Source organism: Ptychodera flava, chromosome 20, assembly GCF_041260155.1.
Source record: "Ptychodera flava strain L36383 chromosome 20, AS_Pfla_20210202, whole genome shotgun sequence".
In the NCBI taxonomy this organism is placed as follows: Eukaryota; Metazoa; Hemichordata; class Enteropneusta; family Ptychoderidae; genus Ptychodera; species Ptychodera flava.
Genome location: NC_091947.1, coordinates 6,809,774 through 6,836,899, shown reverse-complemented (window position 1 = coordinate 6,836,899; position 27,126 = coordinate 6,809,774). Strand labels below are relative to the sequence as shown.

Genomic DNA, 27,126 nt, shown 5'->3' with positions numbered 1-27,126 from the left:
TGCTGGAAATCTATGTGGAAGCATCATGGACAATAAAATTGCTTACAAATTGCCTATAGTAAATTTTTGTTTCACAAAATTATACTTGCAAATTTAGTAAATCCACAAGTCTGCAAACACACTGCCAAATACTTATTGTTCACACTTCAAACAGTTAAAGCAGAACCTCAATACTGAATACAAGTAACTCTAAAATGCCTTACCAGTAGAAATGATCTGACTGCAGCCAGGATACCCAACGAAGCGTTTGGCGGTACTTGCAAAGAAAGGCTACCAAGCTTTTTGGCAAATGCTAGGACTCTTTGGACAGTCACTTGCTTTTTCCGTTTGTTTATCATGACATCAAGACACTGCAGTGCAATGGGTAGATCTTGGATGTGTTTCTCTGAAATTGAAAACATAAATTGTCACACCAGAGAGGAATTTAAGTGTAATCTTGTAGATACATGTTTTCAAAGAGGAAATGTTTTCTTTTGTATGAGGCCTAATTTGAAGCACATTGATTTACGGGTTCAAGTTAGAAACCTTCCAACTACAATAATATTAAATACGTTGTCATGGAAATTAATTTCAATATATCACTTTTTTTCTTATAATTTTAATATATCAGAGAATGAATGGAGACAATGAGTAAAACGTAAAAATTACCAACAGATTTATTCTGATCATTAGTTCATACCAACAGAAAGAGATGCAAAATTGTTTGATGGGTGTTTATAAACCTTCATCTGATTTCACTTAGACACAAACTGCTTTCTTTTGTGGAATAATTTTAGCTTACCCTTGGGGTATCATGTGAGGGAACAAAACCATGTCCAAGTAAATTGAAAGATACATTTTCAGGAGTTTGAGATAGAATAGTGTAAAAACACTGAAGTTTTGTATGTTGTGTTTGACACACACACACACACACACACACACACATACACGTGTACTATGACTTGTGAGACGCCAGTTATAATGACACTTATGGGACCCCTATGTTGCTTTAGTGTTAGAACCACAAAAACAAAATAATTCTAAAGTATTCCAGTCAGACTACACATAAATCATAAAAGTTTTTAGAAATAAGCATAAATGACATTTCTGTAGCAGTGTAGACTTATGAAGCCATCCTGGGCTGACCTGAATTATGGATCCGATGGGTGTGATTTATATGCACCCCATAAGCAGTAAAAGTGTGGCCATTTTACAATATAGTACATAGTAAGGCCTTTGAGAGTTTATTTTTCTGCATATGTCAAATTTGACAAGAACCACATCAACTTCCATTGTTGTTGCTATTTCCTTGGCAAAATATTTAGGAACTTGATTGGTGGTCATCCACTCTCTTACTTTATCATTTTCCTGGAGTCTCTTAGTACCGCCTTTCTCTATATAGTCAGAAGAGTGAACATAGGGACGTAGATGAAAAGAAAGCACTGCAGCAATGACTAGTCAATGTACATCACCAATTTCACCAATCTACTTTCTTAGAATCCTTGCCTCACTAACTTTTGTGCTAACAGTCCGTGTCTCACTCAAAGTCTTCATATGCATCGAATGCTCTACTGTATCTAAGATGTTATGAAATATATATATCATAAGCTGGAGATGATGGTATATTGGTTGAACAAAAGGAAAAGTTTATAATTTCAAAATTGAATGTGATATGCAACGAATTTAAGGAAAAGTGGGGACATTTATACACTCATGGTATTTATAGTACGCAGTAAGACCATATGTGTGTATTTGAAGAGGAAAAGTAGGGCCATTTATACACTCAAGGTATTTATAGTACACATTAAAACCATGTGTGTGTAGCTGTAAGAGGAAAGGTGGGGCCATTTATACACTCATGGTATTTATAGTACACAGTAAGACCATGTGTGTGTATCTGTAAGAGGAAAGGTGGGGCCATTTATACACTCATGGTATTTATAGTACACAGTAAGACCATGTGTGTGTATCTGTAAGAGGAAAGGTGGGGCCATTATACACTCATGGTATTTATAGTACAAAGTAAGATCTTGTTGTGTGTTTTAACAAGAACATACCAGATTAAGAATAAAATGTCACTTCAACCTTAGACAGCAACCAACTACACACATGATGAATGATTTGTTGGTCTTATTTTTGATATCAGTTGATATGTTATCTTTGGCAGAAAAAAAGGTGTTTCATCCTTGACATCTTTCAACAGATATGAACTGAAAATGCTCACGTTTGATCACAAATACAAAATATCAAATTTGTTGATAGGAAACTTTGGAGAGTCTCTTCATACAGTTTTAGATAGTACAAACAATATTCTGGCGTTTTCTTGATTTGCAATGTGAAAGGTCTCTCATATAGTTAACTATGTACACAAACAATATCGACAGGAAGTTCATGGCGTCAGAAGCAAGGGTTTTGATTAAAACTGTGAAAAGTCTATTGATACAGTTTAATAAGTACACAAATAATATCTCAAACAAGTTAAATGGAGTTCGGAGTAAAGGTTCTTGGTTTTAAGTGGTAATTGCTTAAACCCATTTAATATGCAAATTAGCTTGTAGTTGATAAAAACCTGTAACAAAGTCTCTAGCTACAGTTTAATATTTACACAAATAATATCTCTAACAAACTCATGGAGTTCAGAGGTTTTTGATTTTGAGTGCTAATTACATAATCCCATTAAATATGAAAATTGCTTGAGGTTAATTATAAACTATGAAATGTACACAAACAATAGCACCAGCAAGTTTCGTGGAGTTTAGAGTACAAGTTCCTGATTTACAGTGCTAATTTGTTAAATTGATTAAATATGCAAATTAGCTTGTTATTAACATGATACTGCCCAATGTCTCACTTCTCAATAAGAATTTATTTGGCATGATGCTTCTTGAGCTATATTGCTATTCAGATAATAGCTGGCATGGTAAGTTTCAAGGTGATTGGTGCAGTAATCATGCTGTATAACACTATAGTCATCATGCTTCCCATACACAACCACGTATCAGAAAAATTAAAACTGTGATAGCTTCATTAACATGAAAACCACGCCCATCAAAACCTTTTAAGTTTTAGCCATTTTGGTTCTGAACATGTGTACCAAGTTTGGTTGAAATCTTTTCAGCCGTTCTTGAGATATCATGTATACACACAGACAGACATAGCTAAACCATATGCTCACGTGTGAACACGTGAGCAAAAAATGATGCAGCAACATAGTTTTCTAACTTTTTTTATTTTTCAACCAACAAGAACGTACAAAAGGCATGAAAACAACATAGGAATGAATGCAGAAATATATGCACAGCAGTGATGCCTGAGGGGATTTTGTTGCACAGCAACAGTTCTGTGGTTTGATTTTTTGTGCACTAATGCATAATTTTGACAGCTTAATATACAGTGAGATATCTGTACAGCTTTTTTTCACTTAAATTTTCCTCTTGAGATGAAGAAATAAAAGGTTCACTTGGCAGATCTATATTGACATGAATGAGGATGAGAAACAACTTTTCTTTTGGCTGTACTTGAAAAACAATAACAGGATATACTGGTATAAACATGAATAACTATTAATCATATATTTTTACTGCAAATTGCCGACGAAGAAAGAAATTTTCACAGCCGTAATTTTTCTGTTTTGGAACAAGTCATCGTTGATGACACAGTCCCCACTTGTTAATGGGTACTTTGATTACAGGTCCTGTGATAAAAATACTTTGATACAGATGGCACTCAATGGCCAAGAATGAGTTCCATGGTAATGAAAAAACATAAAACCAATGAAGACCACTATCCAAAGGTCATTAAAGAGTCAACCGGGAATTAGTTGACAGGATGTTGCAAAACATTTTTTCATACTATTCTAACACTAATAGATTATCACCGGTACCATATTTCATAAAAGTTTAATGCAGTATTTACAACACTATGAGATCAACATCTGTATCAAGTTTCATCTAATTTGAGGTTGTATCTGTGGATATATCACTCTAATTAGGAAAGTTCATTACATATGCAATTACAAACTAATTAAAATGACACTGATAAATGTCTTTTTCACTGTTAAAGCAATGTGACCTTAACATCTGTACAAGTTTCATGAACTTTAATGCAGTATTTCTTGACATATCAGCCTAATTATGAAACTTCAATAATTGACATGATACTGCTACATGATGTGAAACAAATTGACGAGCATGTATGAAATATGTCAATGTCCTTGTACCAACTTTGAATGATACTGGTGGAAATATGTCTGAGTTATGGCTCACTACATGAGAAAATCGTAACCGCCGCCACGCAGCGATATTTGATCTTACTGTTTAAAAAATCAACACGTATATGTATGACATAAGTCAATGTCCAGGTAGAAACTTTGAATAAAATCAGTTGAGACTTGCCAAAGTCATGGCTCTCGACATGAAAAAACCATAACAAAATTGCCACCATGTGGCCATATCGGACCATATCGAGAAACAAATCAAAGTACATATTTATATCGAAGTACATATGTATACTATAAGTCAATGTCCTTGTACCTACTTTGAATAAATTTGCTTGATACATGTCTAGTTTAGTTCAGGACATGGAAAATCGTAAATAAAATGGCCGCCTGGCGGCCATATTGGATCGTATCACAAAACAAATTGATGTGCATATCTATGACATTGGTTAATGTCCTTGTACCAACTTTGAATAAAATCCGTTGAAACATGTGTGAGTTATGGCTTTGTACATGAAAAAATTCTAATAAAATGGCCGTCTGGTGGCCATATTGGATTGTATCGCAAAATAAATCAATGTGCATCTGTAGGTCATAGTGCTATGCCTTTGTGCCAAGTTTGAACAAAATTGGTTAAGCAGTGTCTGAGAAACTGTTGATGACGGACGGACGCACACATGGACGGGACCCAATCTATAAGTCCCAGCCGGACTTAGTCCGCGGGGACTAAAAAATAGTGTCAGGGACACTGTGCTCACATGTTTTGAATTGGTACATTTGAGAGTGATATAAACCAGCAACCTAGCTTTTGTATCCTGAAAAGTTCTTGCAGACATATCAAAGTGTGGGTACTGATGAACGTTCACTATTTGATTTGAACTATTCATAAATATCTATAATAAGATAAAGATGACATCTGGCCTGGAAGCTTAATATCTTTTATCCTTGGCACTGGGCGTGGGAGGCACGTCACATTGGAAGGTGTTATCAACTATCAGTGTACATACTTAAGTGGACAAGCGGCCTTGGGACCAATATAGACCCTTTGTGATATATAGGACAATTGAAATGATGACACCCCTAGGAACCTCCATACTAAGTTTCAAATGAATTGGACCAGTGGTTTCAAAGAAGACTTTTAAAACCACAAATTGGAAAGTTGCCCAAACATACAATTATGCAAATTTCATCACACTTCAAACAAATATGACAGAGGTTACCCCTACGAACCTACATACAAAGCTTAAAACCAATTAGAGTGCAGTTTCAGAGGAGATGATTTTTTTTTACCAACAATGGGAAAAATTGCCCCAAAACTACAAATATGCAAATTTCATCACAATGTCATCAATTCCGACTTAAGATCACCCGAAGAAACCTCCATACCAAGTTTCAAATAAATTGGAATTATGGTTTCAGTAAGAAGATTTTTTTAACAAAAATGGGAAACATTGCCCAAAAAATACAATTATGCAATTTAATCACAATATTTGAACAAGTCTGACTGATGTAACCCCTAGGGACCTCAATACCAAGTTTCAAATGAGTCAGACTTGCGATAACAGAGAAGAATCTTTTTACCAAAATGGCATTTTTAAAATCTAATTTGCATATTTTTGAAGAAATCACCAAAAACGAAAATATCATCCGGGCATTTACACATCTTGCATTCACACTCCAAATATCAAGTCTATAGGTACTACGGTTCTCAAATTATTTGAGTGGACAGACATGACATACATACATACTGATGCCAACTTCAGCCTATACAATAAGCTCACATTGGTAAAGCAAAAGTAAGCTATAAAATCTTCATCAACTCCATGAACTCTAATACATAAAAATGAAGGAACAAGAATTCGATAAGGCTAAATGTAACTCTCAAAACTGTTTTACATGTGAAAGACAACCTATTTGAAAAAAAAAGTGAAGAGTATGGTACATCATATATTTTTTGTCTATGTTATCAATTGCGAGTTACCACATGAGGGTTCATCACATGCTAAATTCCTGAAAACGTTGGTTTTGCTGTGTTAAAAGACAAAGCGTTTGAACAATTTTGAGAGAAAAAATTGAAGAGTACAGTACTTAATTTAAACATTTAATCAGAATTCAAATTTTGGAGTTACCTCATTTTGTTCATCACATGGTTAATTCCTAACTCTGTTGGTTTTGCTTTGTGGAAGACGAACTGTTCAGACAGTTTGAAAGATAATAAATGTAGAATATGAAGAAGATGGTATTCACATATTTTGTTTTTCAAACTTAGGATTCTGGAGTTACCTCATGAGGTATATCAGATGGTAAATTCCTAACTCTATTGGTTTTGATGTGTTCAAAGACAAACTGTTTGTAATTTTTTGGAAGATAACAAGTGAAGACTATAGTGCCGCTGGTAAACATTTTCTTTTCAAAGTTAAATTTCGAATAACCTCATGAGGTTCAACACGTTGTAAATTACTAACACTGTTGGTTTTGCAGTGTTCAATGACAAATCATTTGAACTTCTGAAATTTGAAAAGATAAGTTGGTTTTGATGTTTTCAACGACAAACTTTTACAACATTTAAAAAAAAACGAGTGAAAAGTATGGTACTTCATGTAAACATTTTAGTTCAGAGTTAAAATTATTGAGTTACCTAATAAGGTTATCACATGGTAAATTCCTAACTCAGTTGTTTTGCTGTGTTCAAAGACAAAGTGGTGGGATTTTGAAATTTGGAAAAATAACAGGTGAAGTGTATGGTATCTGCTGTAAACATTTTGTCAAGAATTAATATTATGGCGTTACCTCATGAGGTTAATCACATGGTAAATTATGAACTCTTTTGATGTGTTTAAAGACAAACTGTGGACATTTTTGAAAGCTAACAAATGTAGTATACGAAGAATATGGTACTTCATGTATTTTTACCCGAAAAATAATAATTTTTGAGTTACACCATGAGATAATCACATTATGATTCCTATCTCCTGTTGGTTTTGATATGTTCAAAGTCAAACTGTTTGGGCATGTTTAAAAGATAGCAAGTGAAAAGTTAACATATTTTTCCAAATAAAAATTATTGAGTTACCTCAAGAGGTTCACCACATGGTAAATCTCAACTCTATTGGTTTTGCTGTGTTTAAAGACAACCTGTTTGGACATTATTGAAAGATAACAAGTGAAGAGTATGGCACTTCACATACTTTTTTTTCAAAGTTACAGTTTTGTCATTACCTCATTAGGTTCATCACATATAAAATTTCTAACTTTGTTGGTTTTGCTGTGTTCAAAGAGAAAGTGTTGGGAATATTTGGAAGATAACAAGTTGAAGACTAATAGTGATTCATGTTGACATTTTTTTCAAAATTAAAATTTTGGAGTTGCTGTAAGATATTCATCACATGGTAAATTCCTAACACTATTTGTCTTGATGTGTTCAAAGACAACCTGTTTGCATATTTTTGAAAGAAAAGAAGTGAAGAATATGGTATTTCATATCCTTTTTTTCAAAGTTACACTTTTGGAGTTACCTTATGAGAGTCATCGCATGTCAAATTCCAAATTTTGTTGGGTTCTTGATATGGCCAAAAAGAATCCTCATGAGGAAACTCAAAAAGGTCTAATTTTGAAAAAAAATGTGTACCATAACTTCACTTTTTATATCTCAAAATATCCAGTTTGTCTTCGAACACACCAAACGCAACAGACCAAGTAGGAATTTACCATGTGTTGAACGTCAGGGGGTAACTTCACAATTACATTAATTCTGAAAAACATTGTACACACAGAAACTCAGAGTCAAGGTAATCTAACAATCTGAATGCAAAACAGCTATCATTATACATCTCCTACAACTGTTTCTTTGCTCTCCTCTCATATGCTATTGCCCTGCTTTTAACATGTGCCATTTCAGCAATTTCAAGTTTCTGTTGCTCAAAACATTTTTTTTATTTGCTAAGCATTTTTCAGCTTCGGCCTTTGTGACTATTTTATTCTTTCTAATGTGTGACATGAAATGGCTGTCAATGGCGGCTTCTTTCTGCTTCAGTTAAAATTTTGGAATTACCTCATGAGGTTCATCACGTTGTAAATTACTAACACTGTTGGTTTTGGTTGCAGTGTTCAATGACAAACCATTTGAACTTCTGAAATTATGAAAGATAAGTTGGTTTTGATGTTTTCAAAGACAAACTTTTTGTAACATTTTAGAAAAACGACAAGTAAAAAGTATGGTACTTCATGTAAACATTTTAGTTCAGAGTTAAAATTATTGAGTTACCTAATGAGGCTAACACTTGGTAATTAATTCCCAGCCCTGTTGTTTTGCTGTGTTCAAGGGCTAAGTGGTGGATTTTGAAATTTTGAAAAATAACAGTTGAAAAGAATGGTACCTGTTGTAAACATTTTGTCAAGAATTAATATTATGGCATTACCTCATGAGGTTCTTCACATGGTAAATTCTGAATTCTGTTGCTTTTGATGTGTTTAAATACAAACAGTGGACATTTTTCAAAGCCAACAAATGTAGTATATGAAGAATATGGTACTTCATGTATTTTTACCCCCAAAAATTATAATTTTGGAGTTACAACATGTGATATTCACATTATATATTCCTATCTCTGCTGGCTTTGATGTGTTCAAATACAAACTGTTTGGACATGTTAAATTAAAAGATAGAAAAAAAAATTAACAGTTTTCCAAGTTAAAATTATGGGAGTTACCTCAAGAGGTTCATCACATGGTAAATTCTCACATTTCTGGCCGCTGGGAGTGCGGGATCGACAGTGTGGGAAAAATTGATCCCACACTCTCAGAAACCGTCCCACACTCTGCAGTAAATACTACACGAGCTCTGATTGGATGATAAACAGTCTGTTTTGTTCCACGCGCAAAATGTTATCCAATGGCACGACGAGTAACACACAGACAGAACTACAAAGTAAGCAGGTCAAAGTACAGTGGCAAATGACAGACTTGTCACGATTTTGGAAAATGTTGTACATGTCCAATGTGAATTTAACGCATTTTGTGGTCATGTGAGAAAAAGAATCTCACACACCAAGGACCTGGGATCAGATTTCTCACACCAGTTGGGGATATTTTGTCTCACACGAGCCTGCGGCTCGTGTGAGACAAAATCTGATCCAAGGTCCTTGGGGGTGTGAGATTCTATCATTCCCAACTCTATTGGTTTTGCTGTGTTCAAAGACAACCTGTTTGGACATTATTGAAAGATAACAAGTGAAGAGTATGGCACTTCAGATACTTTTTTTTTCAAAGTTACAGTTTTTTCATTACCTCATTAGGTTCATCACATATAAAATTTCTAACTTTGTTGGTTTTGCTGTGTTCAAAGAGAAACTGTTGGGAATATTTGGAAGATAACAAGTTTAAGACTAATGGTGCTTCATGTTGACATTTTTTTCAAAGTTAAAATTTTGGAGTTGCTGTAAGATATTCATCAGATGATAAATTCCTAACACTGTTTGTTTTGATGGTGCTTAAAACAACCATTTGCATATTTTTTGAAAGAAAAGAAGTGAAGAATATGGTATTTAATATATTTTTTTTTCAAAGTTACACTTTTGGAGTTACCTTATGAGAGTCATTGCATGTCAAATTCCAAATTTTGTTGGGTTCTTGATAAGGCCAAAAAGAACCTTCATGAGGAAACTCCAAAAAGGCTAATTTCGAAAAGAAAATATATATGGTACCATATCTTCACTTTTATATCAGAAAAATGTCTCGTTTGTCTTCGAACACACCGAAAGCAACGGAGCTAGGAATTTACCATGTGGTTAACCTCATGGGTAACTCCACAATATTAACTCTGAAAAACATTTTACATACAGAAACTCAGTGTCAAGGTAATCTAACAATCTGAAAGCAAACAGCTATCATTATACGTCTTCTACAATTTTTTCTTTGCTTTCCTCTCATATGCTATTGCTCTGCTTTTTACATGCCGTTGCAGCAATTTCAAATTTTCTGTTGCTGAGAACTTTCTCATTTGCTAAGCATACTGTTCAGCTTCGGCCTTTGTGACTGTTTAATTATCTCTGATGTGAGACATGAAATAGCTGTCAATGGCGGCTCCTTCTGCTTCAGTTCACGGTACTTACTGGCCAACAGGCTTTTTTCGAACTATAGTGAGGAAATATAGAGAAAATGGTTCATAAAATCAGGCCTTAACAAAATTCAAATATCTGTATTTCTCTGAAGAATGGGACCCTTCCTCACTAAAAAGTTGTAGGGGTCCTAGTGCGAAATAGGGAGTCTGTAAAGCAAAATTTGGGGTTAACGCAATCCCTACATAAATACAAACAAACCCCACAAGGCAGCTCAATATGCTGCACACCAGTATCTGTTTGTCTTTAGCTGATTTAACAGTTGTGGGGTCACAGGTTCATGTGGAAAGCTATTTTCCCCCTAGGTATTACACAAGGAAGACAATCAAATAATATTAAACTCTATGCTATGCACATGATGTTCTGTTGATCTACTGTTACATGCTCAAGGAACAGATTTGTGATGTCACCTTCATGGCAAGTCATCCAATAGATGTTTACTGGTTACAGGTACATATATGTCAGTATATCATTGACTATCACTGACCTTCAGAAGTTTCATCATGTTCACATTGCTTCTTGTTCTTTTCTGCAGAGGACTCCATATGACTCCCTGGGTGGATAGTGTTCCTTTGCATATTCTCACTCGCAACTAATAATCATAGGAAAGAGCACCATCATGTAAGACCATGCAACACATAATACTGAACTTGCTTTTTGCAGATAATTTGCACTAGCGAGCGGCTCTCTCTGTGCCTCTCTGCTAGGTGACTGATGCCGTATGTTGTGGGTTCGGACCCGATTGAAAACTAGCCGTATACAAAGGATATTCAAGATGAAATCTTAATTTCTTATTGCCATCTTTCCGACAGTAATCATAAATATGTGAGAGAGATAAATCATGCTGTCACAAATTAATTTCCAATTATATGACTGCCACAGATTCTGTATATCCCTGTATTTTATGGAAGTATTTTAGCTGTCAATTGATATGTCAATCAATCAATCAATCTATCAATCAACCAATCAATCAATCAAAGCAATTTATAAGTGCTAGAATCAATACACTGTTATTTTTGAAGGCACTGAAGTTAAAATACGTGAATTCTGTTACCATTGGAAGCAGATGGCACCTAGTCCTCACAAAGTAGAGCACAGGGCAGCACTTATTTTTTTTATCAAAGTTAACAGGCAGGCCACTACCTTTAATTGCTTGGTATTTTCAGTTTTTGTGGGTGTGTGTGGCAATGCCATTTTCTTGCTCTCCATAGTGAATTCCAACATACCCAGTTTTTTACAAGTCAACATATGTTGTGTCAATATATTAGTTTCGTTGTTCTCATTTACAAATGCCATCAAATCTGGAATGATAATTTTTCAGACCTGATCTGTGTCAAGAAGATTAAAGCCCCAGTAACTCTTGAAAAACTTTCAAGGTGTATTGTCTCAGTTTTGTGTGTATTATAACAGTGGCCCTCGTTGTATTCTGCAAACAATTGCTTGATGTAATTTATCAACACACCCATTCTGTAGTAATCACCATTGTTATTGTTGAAGTCATTGTCAATGACATAGTCCCCATTCAGAATTGTGACATCAGTCTTCATAGAGCATTCAAATGAAGTCTGTATAATATACGGATAGTTTTCAATCGGATGCGAACCCACAACATACGGCATCAGTCGCCTAGCTGAGAGGCCTGAGACAGAACCAGTCGGCTAAATCTCCACTCCCAAAAAAGAGTGGTTCAATAGCCGGCTAAGTTGTTACATTTTTCTGACTGAGACCTTTCAACACGTTGTAGAGTTCGTGAAGCACTCACGCTCGCATGCTCACTATCATACATCGCACATACACACTTTATCGAAGCGAAGAAACAAATTTCATCGCTTTAACTGGGCGAACAATAACCTCGGGGACAATTCTGTCCACCAGCAGTGTTACCGACCCAGGATAGAAAATACGGATAGTTTTCAATCGGATGCGAACCCACAACATACGGCATCAGTCGCCTAGCTGAGAGGCCTGAGACAGAACCAGTCGGCTAAATCTCCACTCCCAAAAAAGAGTGGTTCAATAGCCGGCTATTGTACTGTGAATCCAGTGATTGTTTTCATGTCGAGGCATCAATAAATAAGTGTGATTGGATTGTATCATAAAAATGTATGACACAGGTTAATATCCTTGTACCAATTTTGAAAGAAATCAGTTGAGACGTATTGAGTTATGGCTAAAGGCATAAACAAATCATAACAAATGGCCAGCTGGCAGCTATCAATTGCATCATATGACAACAAAATTGAGAGGTACATGTATTACAAAGGTTTATGTCCTTGTACCATATTTGGAAGAAATCAGTTGAGGCATGTCTGAGTTATGGCTTAACCCTTTTCCTGCCAGACAGTATTAAGACTAAATATTACTTCCCCATCAGCCAAGTCAGTAAAAAGCGGTATTGAGCCAAAAACATGAAGTATTTTCACACACTTGGCTTGGTCTGTTATAGCATCTTTAGTAAAAAAAATAAAGTTTATAGTATTGATGTTTTCAACAGCTTTCAATTGATGTACAGTATTATGTTAAAATACGCCATATGTTGTGTTTCATTAATTTTAACCATCTTGACCTGATGGTGAAATATGGACTTGGCAGGAAAAGGGTTGTGACATGAAAAAATCGTAACAAAATGGCTGCCTGGTAACTCTATTGGGTCGTATCACAATAAATATCAACATGAACATGTATAACATAGGTCTATGTCGTTGTACCAACTTCAAAAGAAATCAGTTGAGACATGTTTGGGTTACGCTGTGGGTTACGGCTGGAAACATGAAAAAATCGTAACAAAATGGCTGCCTGGAGGGCATATTGGATTGTATTTTAACAAAATAGAGATGCATATGTATGACATACATGTAGGTCCATGTCCCTGTACCAATTTTGAAAGATATCAGTTGAGACACACTGGGTTATGGCTCAAGACATGAAAAAATTGTAATGAAATGGCCACTGGGCGGCCATATTGGATTGTATCAGAAGAAAAATCTACAAGCATATGTACGACATAGGTTAATGTCCTTGCACCAAATTTGAAAGACATCATTGACACATGTCTTGGTTACGGCTCAAGACATGAAAAACTTGTAAAAAACTAGCTGCTAGGTGGCCATCTTGGGTCATATTGTGAAACTATTAAATCAACGTACATCTGTATGGAGTCTGGTGCTATACTTGTGCAAAGTTTGAAAGAAATTGACCAAGCCTTGTCTGAGATATCTGCGTGAACAGGGGAAGGCATGCATGTGCGCGGACTTACAGACGGAACTCAATCTATAAGTCCCTGGAGTTCGTTTGTGGGGACTAATTAATGAGGTATATGATAGTGTGCCATTAGGTGCCTTAACCTGCCATACCGGTATATGAACCATTTAGTCCTTTTAGTTATTTAATTATTCACATTTATGTGATATTAAGGGTAATGACCTTTGACCCCAGCATAATTGATGAGGTGTATGACAGTTCATCATAAGGTGCTATAACCTACCAAATATGAACCATCTAGCCGTTTAAATTACCTAGTAATTCATATTTATGTGATATTTACGGTCAATGACCTTCAACCCCAGTTGACATATTGGCGAAATGGTTTGATCCAACGTTTCCGCACTCTCGAAGTTGGGTCCTTCATTTCATGCATAATAAGGGATTTCCTTCAAATGAAGGGCGCCCTCTCTTTAGTTTCGATGACCGTTACACCATGTTTCACGGCTAGAAAAATCGGCGAAAAACACTGCAAAAGGTTAGTATTTATGGAAATTTTCCATATCCTTGCCATTTATATTGCCTCCAGTCGTGACCTATGTAAATTTTTTCAACAATCAGGGCAAATCTTTTGTAGAAATCACCAGATACGATTTTTGTAGACATGTTGACCTCGCCTTATACAGCACTGCGTCGCTTGCGTTGGCAAGACATTTAATTTAATTTGCAACCAGGTTTGGTCGGATTTGAATCTCATGACTATGATTTTCTGCAAAGTTTTGGTGTTCAAAACGGACAAATATGAATTTAACACGCTTTGAAATGAGGTCTGTTCGGTGTTGAATACCGTTAAATCCAATAATATGGTGGCCATGCACACGCAAACAGCTTGAGACGCGTTGGTATCACATATCATTGCGTATTTTCAGTATCCCAGTTGTTGTAATCTTTTATTTTTTGAGCAAAATTTGTGATCAAGAATATATATAATGATGGTTTTGTTTGTTTAAGTATGATCCAGTTACCGAAATACATGTGTCTTTACATTTTGTTGCAGATATACTGTGGCTGATAACCTACCACAGCCCGTTCTGGCAATGGCACATGGCTTACAATATTCACCGGTATTTTGTACCTGTATCTATGTTTACTAACAGTTTGAGTTTATGGTAACGTTTGGCCACAAGAAATTCACGTACTTTGAAATCATTTGTCATAGTTTTGAAAAATAAGAATTAATGTTGAAAGAAATCTATTTTGTTGGAAAAAGGAGAGTGTTTGGATCCTTAGCCATATCAAGCAGTGCAAGTAAGGATGCTTTATTGAGAAGTTGCATAAACTACGGTATGCCATATGCCACAGAGCATGGAAGGTTGCCCCTGACAGAAGTAAAACTTGCGGCAGCAAGTCTTCTTAAATGGAGGGCAACTTAATAATATTACAGGCCAATCGCAAAAGTGGCATATTAAATTTTTTGCCAATTTTGTGACTCAAAGACTGCAATATGCAACAGCACAAAGGTTGAACCATGTGAATATTTCTTTGTCCCTGAAAAAACATCTAAACAGTGTACACAGAGCCTGGGAAATCTAAACAGTGTACACAGAGCCTGGGTCAAGATTTCAAAAGCTGTTTCACATTGTCAGAAACTCCATAGTCGAGGGGTTTTAAGTTTGAAACAGGATGCTCAGTGCACAAAAAACACATTCATTGTCAAAGAAATGATACTGTTGAAAAAGGATTGATGCAGTTATGTCATGGAAAGTAAAAGTAACATTGGCCTGCTCTCTGATATTGAAATACGGTTGTCCAGACTTGGCCAGTATGTGCTAAAAAGATGCCACAAATTTGAAAAGCACCATGTAACTGTTGTGCTAGAAGGCAAAGAATTTATTCTTCCTTAAAATCATCGCTTTCATGTGATATTCAGAAAGAGGTGGCCCACAGTCTCGGTTTACAGGAGACTACCATAGTTTTAAGTTATTCTCAGAAGACCAGCCATTGTATTGCTGTTTCAAGTCACACACATTGCACAAGAAAGTGCTTTTGATCAATATCTCTGGACTTGGAGATGTGAGGTCACATAAAGCAAAAACTCATCCAGATAAGAATAAGTGTGGTCCATGTGGTAAATGTGGGATAAAAAAAACAAACAGATGGTACCATGTTGTGGGAAAACCAGAGGAATATGTCCGAGCTGGTTAAAATCTAGGGCATGAATGAACAGTATTGTTTCTGCAATGCGTGTCGCCTAGCTTTATATAGATAAAGAATTTTCTGGAAGAGATGGAGGGGATGATGAGAAAGCACCAATAATTGATGTCACAGAGGCCAATGGTTCTACTCCGGAATAAAAAGGACGCGATGCATACACCGTTCTACATACTCAGAACGCCCAAATAATCACGTGATGCCGGTACAAACAAACCCACATGTGTACTGAACGCGTATAGAAATACACGTACGTCTGTGCGCGTTTGCGCACATGGCTTTGTTTGTACCGTGGTCGATTCGAATTCCGGGTTTGGCCTATTGTTTAATCTGTACTTTAACTGCCCAGGTTTACACTCCACTGATGTTGATGACAAAAACCTCTTTCTCACACAGTTTAATCTCTACTCCAGTGATATCGATACTTCCGTTCCTGACATAGTGTGTCTTTGTCCAGAACACTTCAATACATGGATGGAAAAAAACTGAAAATACTGCAGCATGCCAGATTGTAGAAAGCGCATTACATCGAATGTGCGGTTTCCGTCAAATGTTGACTTAATCAATGGCTTCTCCCATGATCATGGTGACTACATGAATTTTAGTTTTGATGGAAAAAGTCAACTGTGTGGAAAATGTTACATGCAACTTTACCATATTGTTGAAAAAATGAAAAAAACATCAAGTGCAATCTCTCAAGACTTATAATGACCTTTAGCAAGTCATTGAAGACATTGCCTCCAGTATCAAAAATACAACTGATATCACTGATATAGCCCTGAACAAAATGTCACTTTTTATTGCGCTAAAATTATTAGAAAAGAGTCTGTCCTTCTTCAAGAGGCTAGAGGCTATGTTTTTCTTATAACCTCGGTGGTCTTTAATGCTCATACAGAGACTAAATAGAATTTAAACCAGCAACCTAAGGCGTCGGTGTTTTTCAATGTATTTTGGAAGCTGAATTTGTCGATGTCAATCTCGCTCCCATTGCTTCTTGACAGTCATTTTAGAATGGGAAAATTCACAAACAGAGAGGTTACAATGGTCGCCACGGACAAGTAACTTTTGGCTTATTGACCTGAAAATTAAGTCAGTGTTCATTGAAAATTCAAAGACTGGACCCGTTGACATCTAAGCTTGCTCATGACTTTCATTGCATGCGGTCTTGCCACGATGCCATCCACTGTCACTCAACAAGTTAACATTGAAGAGTACGTCTTAGTAAAAGTCCCATTTTTGTGGTGATTTTTCACCACTGCACTTTATTTTTACCTTATTATAAACGCTCATACAAAGCACAAAAACTGCTGTGTGTTTCTTTTTTTTACCGTATCGACATATTGTGAGACACCGTAACTCACAGTCAATGCAATGAACTATGGTGAACGTACGCTCCACCAGCTGAACAGCTTTTTCATATGCAAAATCAGCGTACGGTATTTAACCGGTGGTATTGTTTGAATTGCATTTTATTGGAAGTGATTATATGATTCTTTTCATCAATTCTTCATGCAATTTTACGAAAAAATCTTATGGAAATGTTCACAATGACATAATATGATACCGTGTTCCCTCGCTAGAAAATCGCTCTCGTGAATTCGATTTCTAGGTAATTACTTTTTTCCACTTGTCCCGTAGGGCAATTGGCATCGGAGGTTCAATTGCCCGAACGTGACTTTCCCTTGCCCTGGGCAATCGGACAACCCTTAGTGTCTTTCCCTACCCTTGTAACTTACGATTTTTTGAGTGAACCCATCTCAGATTCCTCCGACCTCCCCCCCCGGGCCATAAATAATGACGGCTCCCTAATTACCCTACGCAACTCTTTTGGCATGATTTGTTCAAAGTCTAAGGCCAGAGATACCATGAATAGGACAGTTTTGAGTACCCCACAAGGAAAACTTTGCCGGTTGCTTCACCCCAGATAGTTTTGTCATAACAAGTCTTGAAAATATTGATGTAGGTCAACCCAATGTCAGTCCACTTCACTGTTTTAGTGTTTTGCAATAGCTGCACATCCTGTACTCAGAAAACTAGCCCATCAGGGCAGTTTAAAGCAAGATCCTACAAGTCTAGCTGTGTTGAAATAGCTAGAACTTGTGATAAGAAATTATACTGCTGTCTGCTTGGCAGCTAGTGATGAGACACGTATTTTGAGAAAATATTGCCAAGCGATGAACAAAACATCTTGTTGACCATTGATTTTTTTTACTTTTTTGAAAGGTCACAAAAGGTCAAACTCAGTACAGTACCTGGTGATTACGCAGAGCTGCTCTGTCTATGCTATGCCCTGAAATGTCCTGTTCAGATATATATACCCATGACAAAATGCTATTGTACACATTTGGCTCAAAGTATCAGAATGTTGAACCTTTTCGAATCATTTGACAAGGGGATGGTCTGTATTCATTGCTTTTACACACAGAATGGCTTGATAGTGACTAGGACCTCTGTGACCTTGACAATGAAAATATGCCCTTAAATCCATGGTATCAGGCTAATGCCAGATTGGCTGGACTGCAGGTGATACAAAGTAAAATGAATGAGATCTTTTTGTGTGAGATATTGTTCCCTGAGCACAGAGGTTGTTTTGCTTATATCTCTCTTTACATGGCTTTCCGTAGCAGTAATTGGCAACTGAGAATGGCATCAATCAAGCAGCTAGCCCCTTTGTATCATGCTTTTGATTGGTCAACCTAGTATCTTCGTCTCCTACCAAGGCATCTCCATGATTTGCTGCAAGCACCATCTTGCATCCTAGATCACCTGCAGTCTGGGGGATTTACAACAAGCATAACTGGCTTCAGCTGGAGAGAGCTTGCACTTGATGAAGCCCATGAACAACTTATCAATTTAAGTGTCAAAACTGCAGTTCATAAGCCCTCTCCTGAATTGCTTGACAACATGGCAAAGTATTTGCCTTTCAGGGCTTCATGCCTTAAAAATCTGCATTCTGAAATAACCCCCGAAAAGAGTGGCAAAAGTGTACAGATACAGATAAATGCAGAAGGGAATGAGGGAGACTGATGAAGGGTTGTGCCGAGTGTATTATAAACAAGCGACCTAGCGGCCGATATAGCTCCGCTGTGTTTATGTAGAGAATAACTATTTTTACACATGTTGATGAGGAAGGTGGAAATCTTTGATAGCTCAATGCAGAGGCCAGAAAAAAGTGGCTAAAATAAGCTGCAAAAATATACAATTGAAGATTTAATCATACTTTGAATATATCACATCGGATCATCCCTAAGAACATGTCAACCAAAGCTATCTGATGAGTAGTTTTTTGAGAATAAAATTTTCTGACCAAAAATGGCAACAATTGCCCCAAAAAATGAAATTGCAGATTTCATCATAATTTCAAGAGATCAAATTTAGTTCATAACTTTATCTATAGAAACCTGTATACCAAATTTCAAAGCTGTTAGACCAGTACTTTTTGTGAGAAACACATTTTTTGACCAAAAACGGAAAAAATTGCCCCAAAAAATCAAAATTGCAGATTTCATCATTATTTTTAATACATATCATTTAGTTCATCTATAGAAACCTGTATACCAAATTTCAAAGCTATCGGATGAGTAGTTTTGGAAATACACGTTTTGACCAAAAATGGCAAAAAATTGCCCCCAAAATACAAAATTACAGATTTCATCAGAAATTCATTATATATTACTGAACTCATCTGTAGAAACCTGTATGCCAAATTTCAAAGCTATCAGACCAGTAATTTTTGAGAAACACATTTTTTGACCAAAAATGGCAAAAATTGCCCCAAAATTACAAAATTGCAGATTTCATCATAATTTCAACAAATATCATTAAGGTGATCTGTAAAAACCTGTATACCAAATTGCAAAGCTATCAGATGAGTAGTTTTTGGAAATACACATTTTTTGACCAAAAATGGCAAAAATTGCCCCAAAAATACAAAATTGCAGATTTCATCACAATTTCAATAAATATCATGTAGTTTATCTGTAGGAACCTGTATACCAATTTCAAAGCTATCAAATAAATAGTTTTGGAAATACACATTTTTTGACCAAAAATTGCAAAAATTGCCCCAAAAATACAAAATTTCAGATTTCATCAGAAATTCAATATATATTACTCAGTTCATCTATACAAAAGTGTATACCAAATTTCAAAAGTATTAGACCAGTACTTTTGAGAAATACTTTTTTGACCAAAATGGCAAAAATTGCCTTAAAAATGCAATTTTGCATATTTCTGCACAATTTGAACAAATCTGAAATAGATCATCCCTAGGGACATATGTACCAAATATCAAAGCTATCTGACTGGTAGTTTTGAAGAAGAAGATTTTTAAAGATATTTTTACCAAAAATGACAAAAATTGCCTTAAAAATACAAATATGCAAATTTCACCATAATTTGAACAAATCTGACTGAAGTTACCCTAAGTAAACTGCATATCAAATTTCAAAGCAATCGGACAAGCGGTTTCAGAGAAGAAGATTTTTTTACCAAAAACACCAAAAATTGCCCCAAAAATACAAATATGCAAATTTCACCACGATTTGAACAAACTTAAGTGTGGTCACCCCAAGTGAACTGCATATAAAATTTCAAAGCGATTGGACTTGCAGTTTCAGAGGAGAAGGCAATTGTTGACGGACGACGACGACGGACGACGACGATGGACGACGGACGACGACGGAAAATCAACCTATTTGATAAGCTCTGCGTCGCTGACAGCGGAGCTAAAAAATCTGTGAGAGCTCTGTTTTTGCTGCAACCCCTGAAAAAAATCTTTGGAAAAGTTGTTCAGGAAGACTTGATGACATTTTATGAAGTAGGTCAAAGAGCTCTAGCAGACTACATCTCTACTAGGCTTTTACATAAACCTAGTACAGAAGCTCCTGTGAGGAGGAGAAAATTAAAAACATTTTCAGGGAAGGTTGTAGTAAAAAGGAGAACACGTACAGCTGATGCTGACAAAAAAAATAGTTGACGCCTGTTTAAAAAGGCAAATTGCTCACTCAATAAAATCTGGTGTGCCATAGAAGGCTTTGTGCAATTTATTCCCCTCCCACGTGCAATCTGTGATGCAGATGGGTCTATGCACCATCAAAGCTCAAAATCAAACACAACTAAAGTATTACAAAAAGATATGACACATGCAGCATCATAAGTGAGGCACTGCCTGAGAATTGGACAGCTGAAATGGTAATACTTGAAGGTATGTTTTGATTCAGTGTGCGCCAATAAGACAGTGTTTTTGCTAAGGTTGGGGAAAAGAGGTAAATGATTTGGGAACCCCGGTAGCAATTCTGTGTCCCCTGATCTGATTGCATTGATACCAAGAGGAACCCTGGTAAAATGGCTGGGGAACCCCGGTAACATTTACTGGGGTACCAGCCTTAACAAAAACACTGTAAGATCCCATCATCAAACATTCAAAGACTACTTAATCTATACCATAAGGGACTGGACGTAAATTAGCAGGGAGGAGGGCCAGGGGATTTGGGGGAGGGTCACAATTTTTTGAATCCTCTAAGGGGGACACAAATTTTTGGGCTTGTTGTCGGTGCACTAAAAGAAGAAAAAAAATTGTTTGTGTAGGCAATTATGGTCACATGACATCACTCACACACTGCCTCTTACTTTTTATTAAGTGCTCATTCCCAACTCGCTGTGTATCTCTTCCCCACCATTATCTTAAACAGGATTGTCTCTCTTGTTGCCATTCTTATCGCCATTAAGTTTATAGCAAATCCAATCTATTGTTTCACAGCTGACCCACCATATTAAAAGGATATTATGATTCATGGCATTCTGGCTGCACATTGTACCATGTAGTGGGTTTTGTTAATAAACACTGGACAGTGTTTTTGCTAAGGTTGGGGAACAATGGGAACCCTGGATAAATTTCTGTTGTCCTCTAGTAAGACTGCACAGATATACCAAGGCTAACCCTGGTAAAATGACTGGGGAACCCTGGTAACATTTACCTATAGGTACCGCCCTTAACAAAAACACTGCTGGATATTACCACAATATCTTACATTGTTCTACTGATGTAGTCAATCTTGAACCTCTATTTGACAATATTATTTCTCATTCCACTTTTTGTTGATCAACAAAAGTTCCCTCTCTTGCATAAGTCACTTCCCTTTAAAGTTTAAGGCCAAGCTCCACCCTGCATCAGTCACTTTTTAGGTACATGAATTTTAGTTTTTAGAGATACTATCGTGTTTGAAATTAAGAGCAAGCTTTGGTGTGATAATTGATAATTTGATTCTAGAAAAATGATTTTAGTAAAATTAAATATTTAGGTACAGTCATCTGATTGGTATGGCTACTTGTGGCATTTTTCAAGTTTATATTGGCTTTACTACGTGGGTACTATCTTTGGAATGGATAGTGTTCATTTGTGTTGTTGATGGCAGGATATATGACATTTGTTGAAATTTAATGTGGGTAATTTATACAGTGAATTAGCCATGTTGATCACTATTCAGATTGAACTTGGTTAAATATGGTGAAATCCCAATGTCATTTCAGAATATGGAGACTTGATTGATCATGAAATAGTGTTTGCCACTTCTGTGTCAAATCAGGATCAGTCTAATCCTCTCTTATCTAGGCTGCTCTCCTGTGATATGTTAAAATGCAAAGAAACGAGGCACAAAAAATTGACAAAAGAAGACTTGATTATCATGAAATAGTGTTTGCCACTTCTGTGTCAAATCAGGATCAGTCTATCCTCTCTTATCTAGGCTGTGCTTTCTGTGATATGTTTAAAATGCAAAGAAATGAGGCACAAAAAATTGACAAAGTATTTTCAATGTTAAAACATCATAATTTCACACTATAGCATTCAATCTATTACGATACTTTGAATTGTTTGCTTAAAATATTGCATGAATAGGAATAGCCTTTCTGTTGACCTTTCCCCACAAACAGGGCAACATGAACAAAACTTTCATTGTCTACTCGAACACATAGTACATTTTGTAAAATTGGATTTGATATGAGTGCAATGAGCACATGTACATGTATTTTCAGTTCTCTGACTACACAGGTCTATTGGAAATATAATAAATTCAGTGAATAATGGGGTCATGCACACACATGTAGTTGTATATCTGTACCAGGAATACATTTTAAACATACTTTCCATTATTTCCTCCCCACGTAGAGATTAAACTGCTCAATATATTGTACATTGAACAAATTATATTGCTGTGGAGATCAATATGTCACATCGTGTTTCTGCAGTATTCCCTCAATGGTCAACGTGATACATTCCAAAATTATGAATTTCACTAATATTTTGATAAATGTTAAATTATAATTCATAAGAAAAAATGGCAGGCACAATTGTGCATTAATATAAAAGAAAACATTTGAAGAACATTATTTATTACAATCATTCTTAGTGGAGTATAAGTGTGCTCTACTCCATTATAAGCCAATTTGGGCATTCATTATATGAATTGTTGGACAGCCTATTGAATCACAGCATTCCACATCTGCACTTCAAAGCCAAAGTGAAAGGGCACATATTTACTGCCTACTTTACATGATATATGCCATTGACTTGGTGTAGCAGTCTAAGCCCTAGGAGAATGGTTAGAGTATTCAGCTATTGGCTGCTTTGATTGCCTCCAACAATGGCATACTCATCACACACAGGTGCAACCACAATCGCAACGTAAAGGCCTATGCACCCAGTAGGGAGAGCTCTTCTGGGTAAGTACATGTAGCCTTCGCGTAGCGACAGTGGTGCACATACGGTACAACTGTATCCTCCTAGCATAGGGCAATATTGCTGTTGTACCTCAATATTTGGACTGGTGTTTAGGTAGGACGTCAACTTGATCAAATCCTAAAAACTAAAAGCTTAAATTTGAAAAAGGCAAAACCTTCAGCTTCGAAACTGCAGCTACGTAAGGCAATATATGATACCACGGTACTACCAAAAGAGTGTGGTAGCTCCTAGCTTTGCTTGGCAGGGCTGTGCGTTAATTACCAGCGTTATACTTTACTTTATTGCTCAACAACACACTTAAGGAGTGTGGTAAAGCAGAAATTGCAAAACTCACCAAACACTGGATGAAGCTGCTGCTGGGAGAGGAAATAAAGTCCAAATATACGGCCTGTGGTAGGAGGCTGTATAACGCCGAACACACAACTTGATCCTTAATATATTTTTCATAAACCAAGAAGTCAATCATTTAAACATACAGACCTTTATTTCCTGAAAATGATAGGCTAAAATGTACAGTGTACGTCCAGAGAACTTCTTGGTACAGCGCGACACTTGTAAACAAACTTGAATGCGTTGAAGTTATTTGTATATATATACAGAATGATGTTCACAGTCACACTTGGAAGTTGTGACAATTTAGTCCAGTTGTAAGTGAAACATATTTATGAAAATCATCATTAAATTAAGTACTTTCAATACTTAGACCCTCAATCAATTTTGACAGTCAGGAAGAACAGACAGAAATAATTGAGTGAAATTAATGACTTGTATGACGAATCTCTGACTTAAAATAATGTAAAAGTTACTGGCATTTTCCAGAATACAATGTACGTACCAAGCTTGCAGGTCAAGTCCAGAGGGTCAAGTATGATATCAAATAGGCCCAGAAGAAAGCTTTTAAATAGCTTTGAAACAAGCAGACTGCCAATCTTGTTAAGCAGTCATGATCTAGTACAAAGACTTTAAATTTTTTCACATAATGCTATGCTTGGTGTCTGCCTCCATGGTGTACAACATACTGGTACATGATTCGGCGTCACTCATCAGAGGACTGCACTTTCATTGAAAATATTTGTGAGTTCACATGGTGGTGTAATCTTACATCCTGTTCAGAAATGGCTAATATTATGATACTTTGGACAAAGCTATTTTTGTCAACATTTTACAGTACTGTCTGTCAATGCACCAATTTTAAAAAAATATTCATTGCCACCATTTTAATACTTCAATAGTGTAATGGTCATGCTGCTTGACACTTGAATTACAAGAATCTGTACTAGATATGTTCCAAGTTAAAGGGACAAAGTTGCTCATTTTTGACATTATTTTGCCATTTAAATTTCTTTTGATGGATTATTCTCACTGAAATATGCTCACTCTCTGGTTATTGCAATTCAATTTTCATCTTTAATAAGACACATTAACATGTGAAATTAACTATGTTAAAATTTTTGGTAAATACCTTCCATGCATGCATATGAGTTGAGCTGTGACAACCAGAGATTGCAGTTTAGCCTATTTCAGTGAGCAGCAGAAAAGCATATATACAACAGAAATTAAAAGGACCAAAATTTGGTCAAAAATGAGTGACTTTGTCCTTTAATGGCCAATATGAAAATGGATAAAATTCCATGTTTGCTGTTTTGTTATTTTTGCCTGTCAGTCACTGTTATTTTAACAATGGTGTGGACAAGATGTTGGTTTTGTTGTTTACTTTGCAGTTCTGAGTTACATAAATGCATAAGATTTCAGAATTTTTCAGTATTAGCTGCTGTATTTTAGCATGATATGCTCTGTATTGATTCAGTTTGTCAGCCTAGCCTGATGACACTTGAGCAGTGGTGTCATTATTTGTGTCCAGTGAAGTCTTAAACTGTTTTTTTTTTTTGGTTTGTTCCACATTTACAAGTGTGCTGACCACATGGAAAATTGAGAATTTCATCAAACTTGTGCAGTAAATCAAACAATGAATTAATTTAATCATAGAGTGTTTCCTATGGTGTTCCCCAGAACAATCCGCCCTACCAAAATGGAAATAAGAATACCAGTACTCATTTATCTGGTGATTGGTTTACTAAGTTTAAACAGTGTAAGAGTTAAACAGTATATTAAACCATTATCATAACAATCAAAATGCATATTGTGTAGGCAGAGAAATCAGGGTTTCCCTTTTATTAAAAGTACTTATCTATAGCATAGAATTATCCAGATTTTTGTCTACAAGATTAGTTTTACCCATGCTGGTCAAATGTGACTGACACATCATTGAAAGTATTCTTAGGTAAGGCTGACATCCATATCTAGACTTGTTCTTGTCACAAGCAGAAGCAAATAAAAAAATTTGCTGACATCCCTTGCTGGTGTCCATCTATTTGCCGTGTGTTGTAAATCCCCAACTAAATTTTTGAACGTTGAAGATCCGATCAATTTGTAATATTATATTTTTTGAAACTTTACCAAGTCCTAAAGACTTGGAAAGAGCGCGTAGAGATGGTAAAGCAAAAAAATGTACAGCATATATGAATCAATTGACCTGCAAACAGTACTTCCAAAAGAAAATTGGATGTTTTTTTGGTGACGAAAAACTAAGCGGTTATTGGTGAATTTTCTGTGTGAAGAAATTCCAGACTTTCTGAAGCCCTACCTTGGAGTTGACAAGGAGTTTGTCATTGCAGGGGGGTTTGATGGGCAAAAGAAAGACAAAGCAATAATTGTGAGTGGAAATTACCCTTCTCATGAATACCCTGCATATTTTTCAAATCATGAAGAAACTGATACACGTATATGGCGCCATGTCCCTGTTTCAGTAAAAAAGAACATACTTATATACTCGCCAGATACAGATGTTTACCACATCGGATTACCTCTGATGGCATCTGAGCTATCAGACAGAAACATCTTTATACAGCTCAGTGCATGTGCAGATGATCAGTCATATGTACATTTAAATAAATTAATTAAAGCCTTAGCAAATGATCCAGATCTTGCTTAAATTGATCAAGACATAAGAGCAAAATGTCTCCAAACTCTCTATATCACATCTGGTTGTGACTTTTTTGTCATTTTGTTGGCTGTGGAAAAGCAGCATTTCAGAAAGAATTTTTCCAATATTCAGAATTTGTTTCTGGTGGAATTGCCACCGCGACCTCAGGCACTCTTGCAGACACAGAGAGTGGCATCTGGGAGAAAGGCCTATCTCTCTTTCTTTTAATTGGAACTATTTACTACCAGAAACATCACAGTGAGTTTGAATCACAACATGACAGCCCATATGACCAGTTTAAAGCCATGAAATGAGATGAAACATTTGACACTGAATTGGAATTACATATTCAGTGGCTTGAAAAAATCAGAAATACCATCCAAGTTAGAATTCAGAGGGAGGAGGATCTAATTCCAAACCCAACAGCTTTAAAATACCATTGGCTCAGAACTTGTTTCATCTCTGATTCATGGTCACAGTCAGAAAGGGGCCAGATTGTCTTACGTGGATATGACAACTCTGGCTATGTTGTCAATGGTAACAAGTTATCACCCATATGGGATTCACCAGAAAATTTGTCCCAAGTACAGGAAAGGATGGCATTCTATACCAAAGGGTGTAATGTTAAAAATCTGGGTGCAAAAATAAATTTGCAAATGTACAAGTCAAATAATGCTTG

The 27,126-nt window shown here is 36.1% G+C and overlaps 1 protein-coding gene and 1 long non-coding RNA gene across 4 annotated transcripts in view; both read right to left on the bottom strand.

The window, feature by feature from the left end:
- Positions 1-27,126, bottom strand: part of LOC139119878 (nucleolar complex protein 3 homolog) — a 113,599-nt gene that overhangs the window by 2,844 nt on the left and 83,629 nt on the right. Inside the window, exon 13 of the mRNA XM_070683812.1 lies at positions 204-385. Coding sequence (XP_070539913.1) covers positions 204-385 — 182 coding nt within the window. The remainder of the gene's footprint in view (positions 1-203; positions 386-27,126) is intronic.
- Positions 10,158-27,126, bottom strand: part of LOC139119880 (uncharacterized) — a 44,960-nt gene continuing 27,991 nt past the window's right edge. For all 3 annotated transcript variants that reach the window (XR_011549011.1, XR_011549010.1, XR_011549012.1), the window contains exons 5-6: positions 10,799-10,903; positions 10,158-10,327 (exon numbers count right to left, since the gene is read on the bottom strand). This is a non-coding gene — a long non-coding RNA (uncharacterized lncRNA). The remainder of the gene's footprint in view (positions 10,328-10,798; positions 10,904-27,126) is intronic.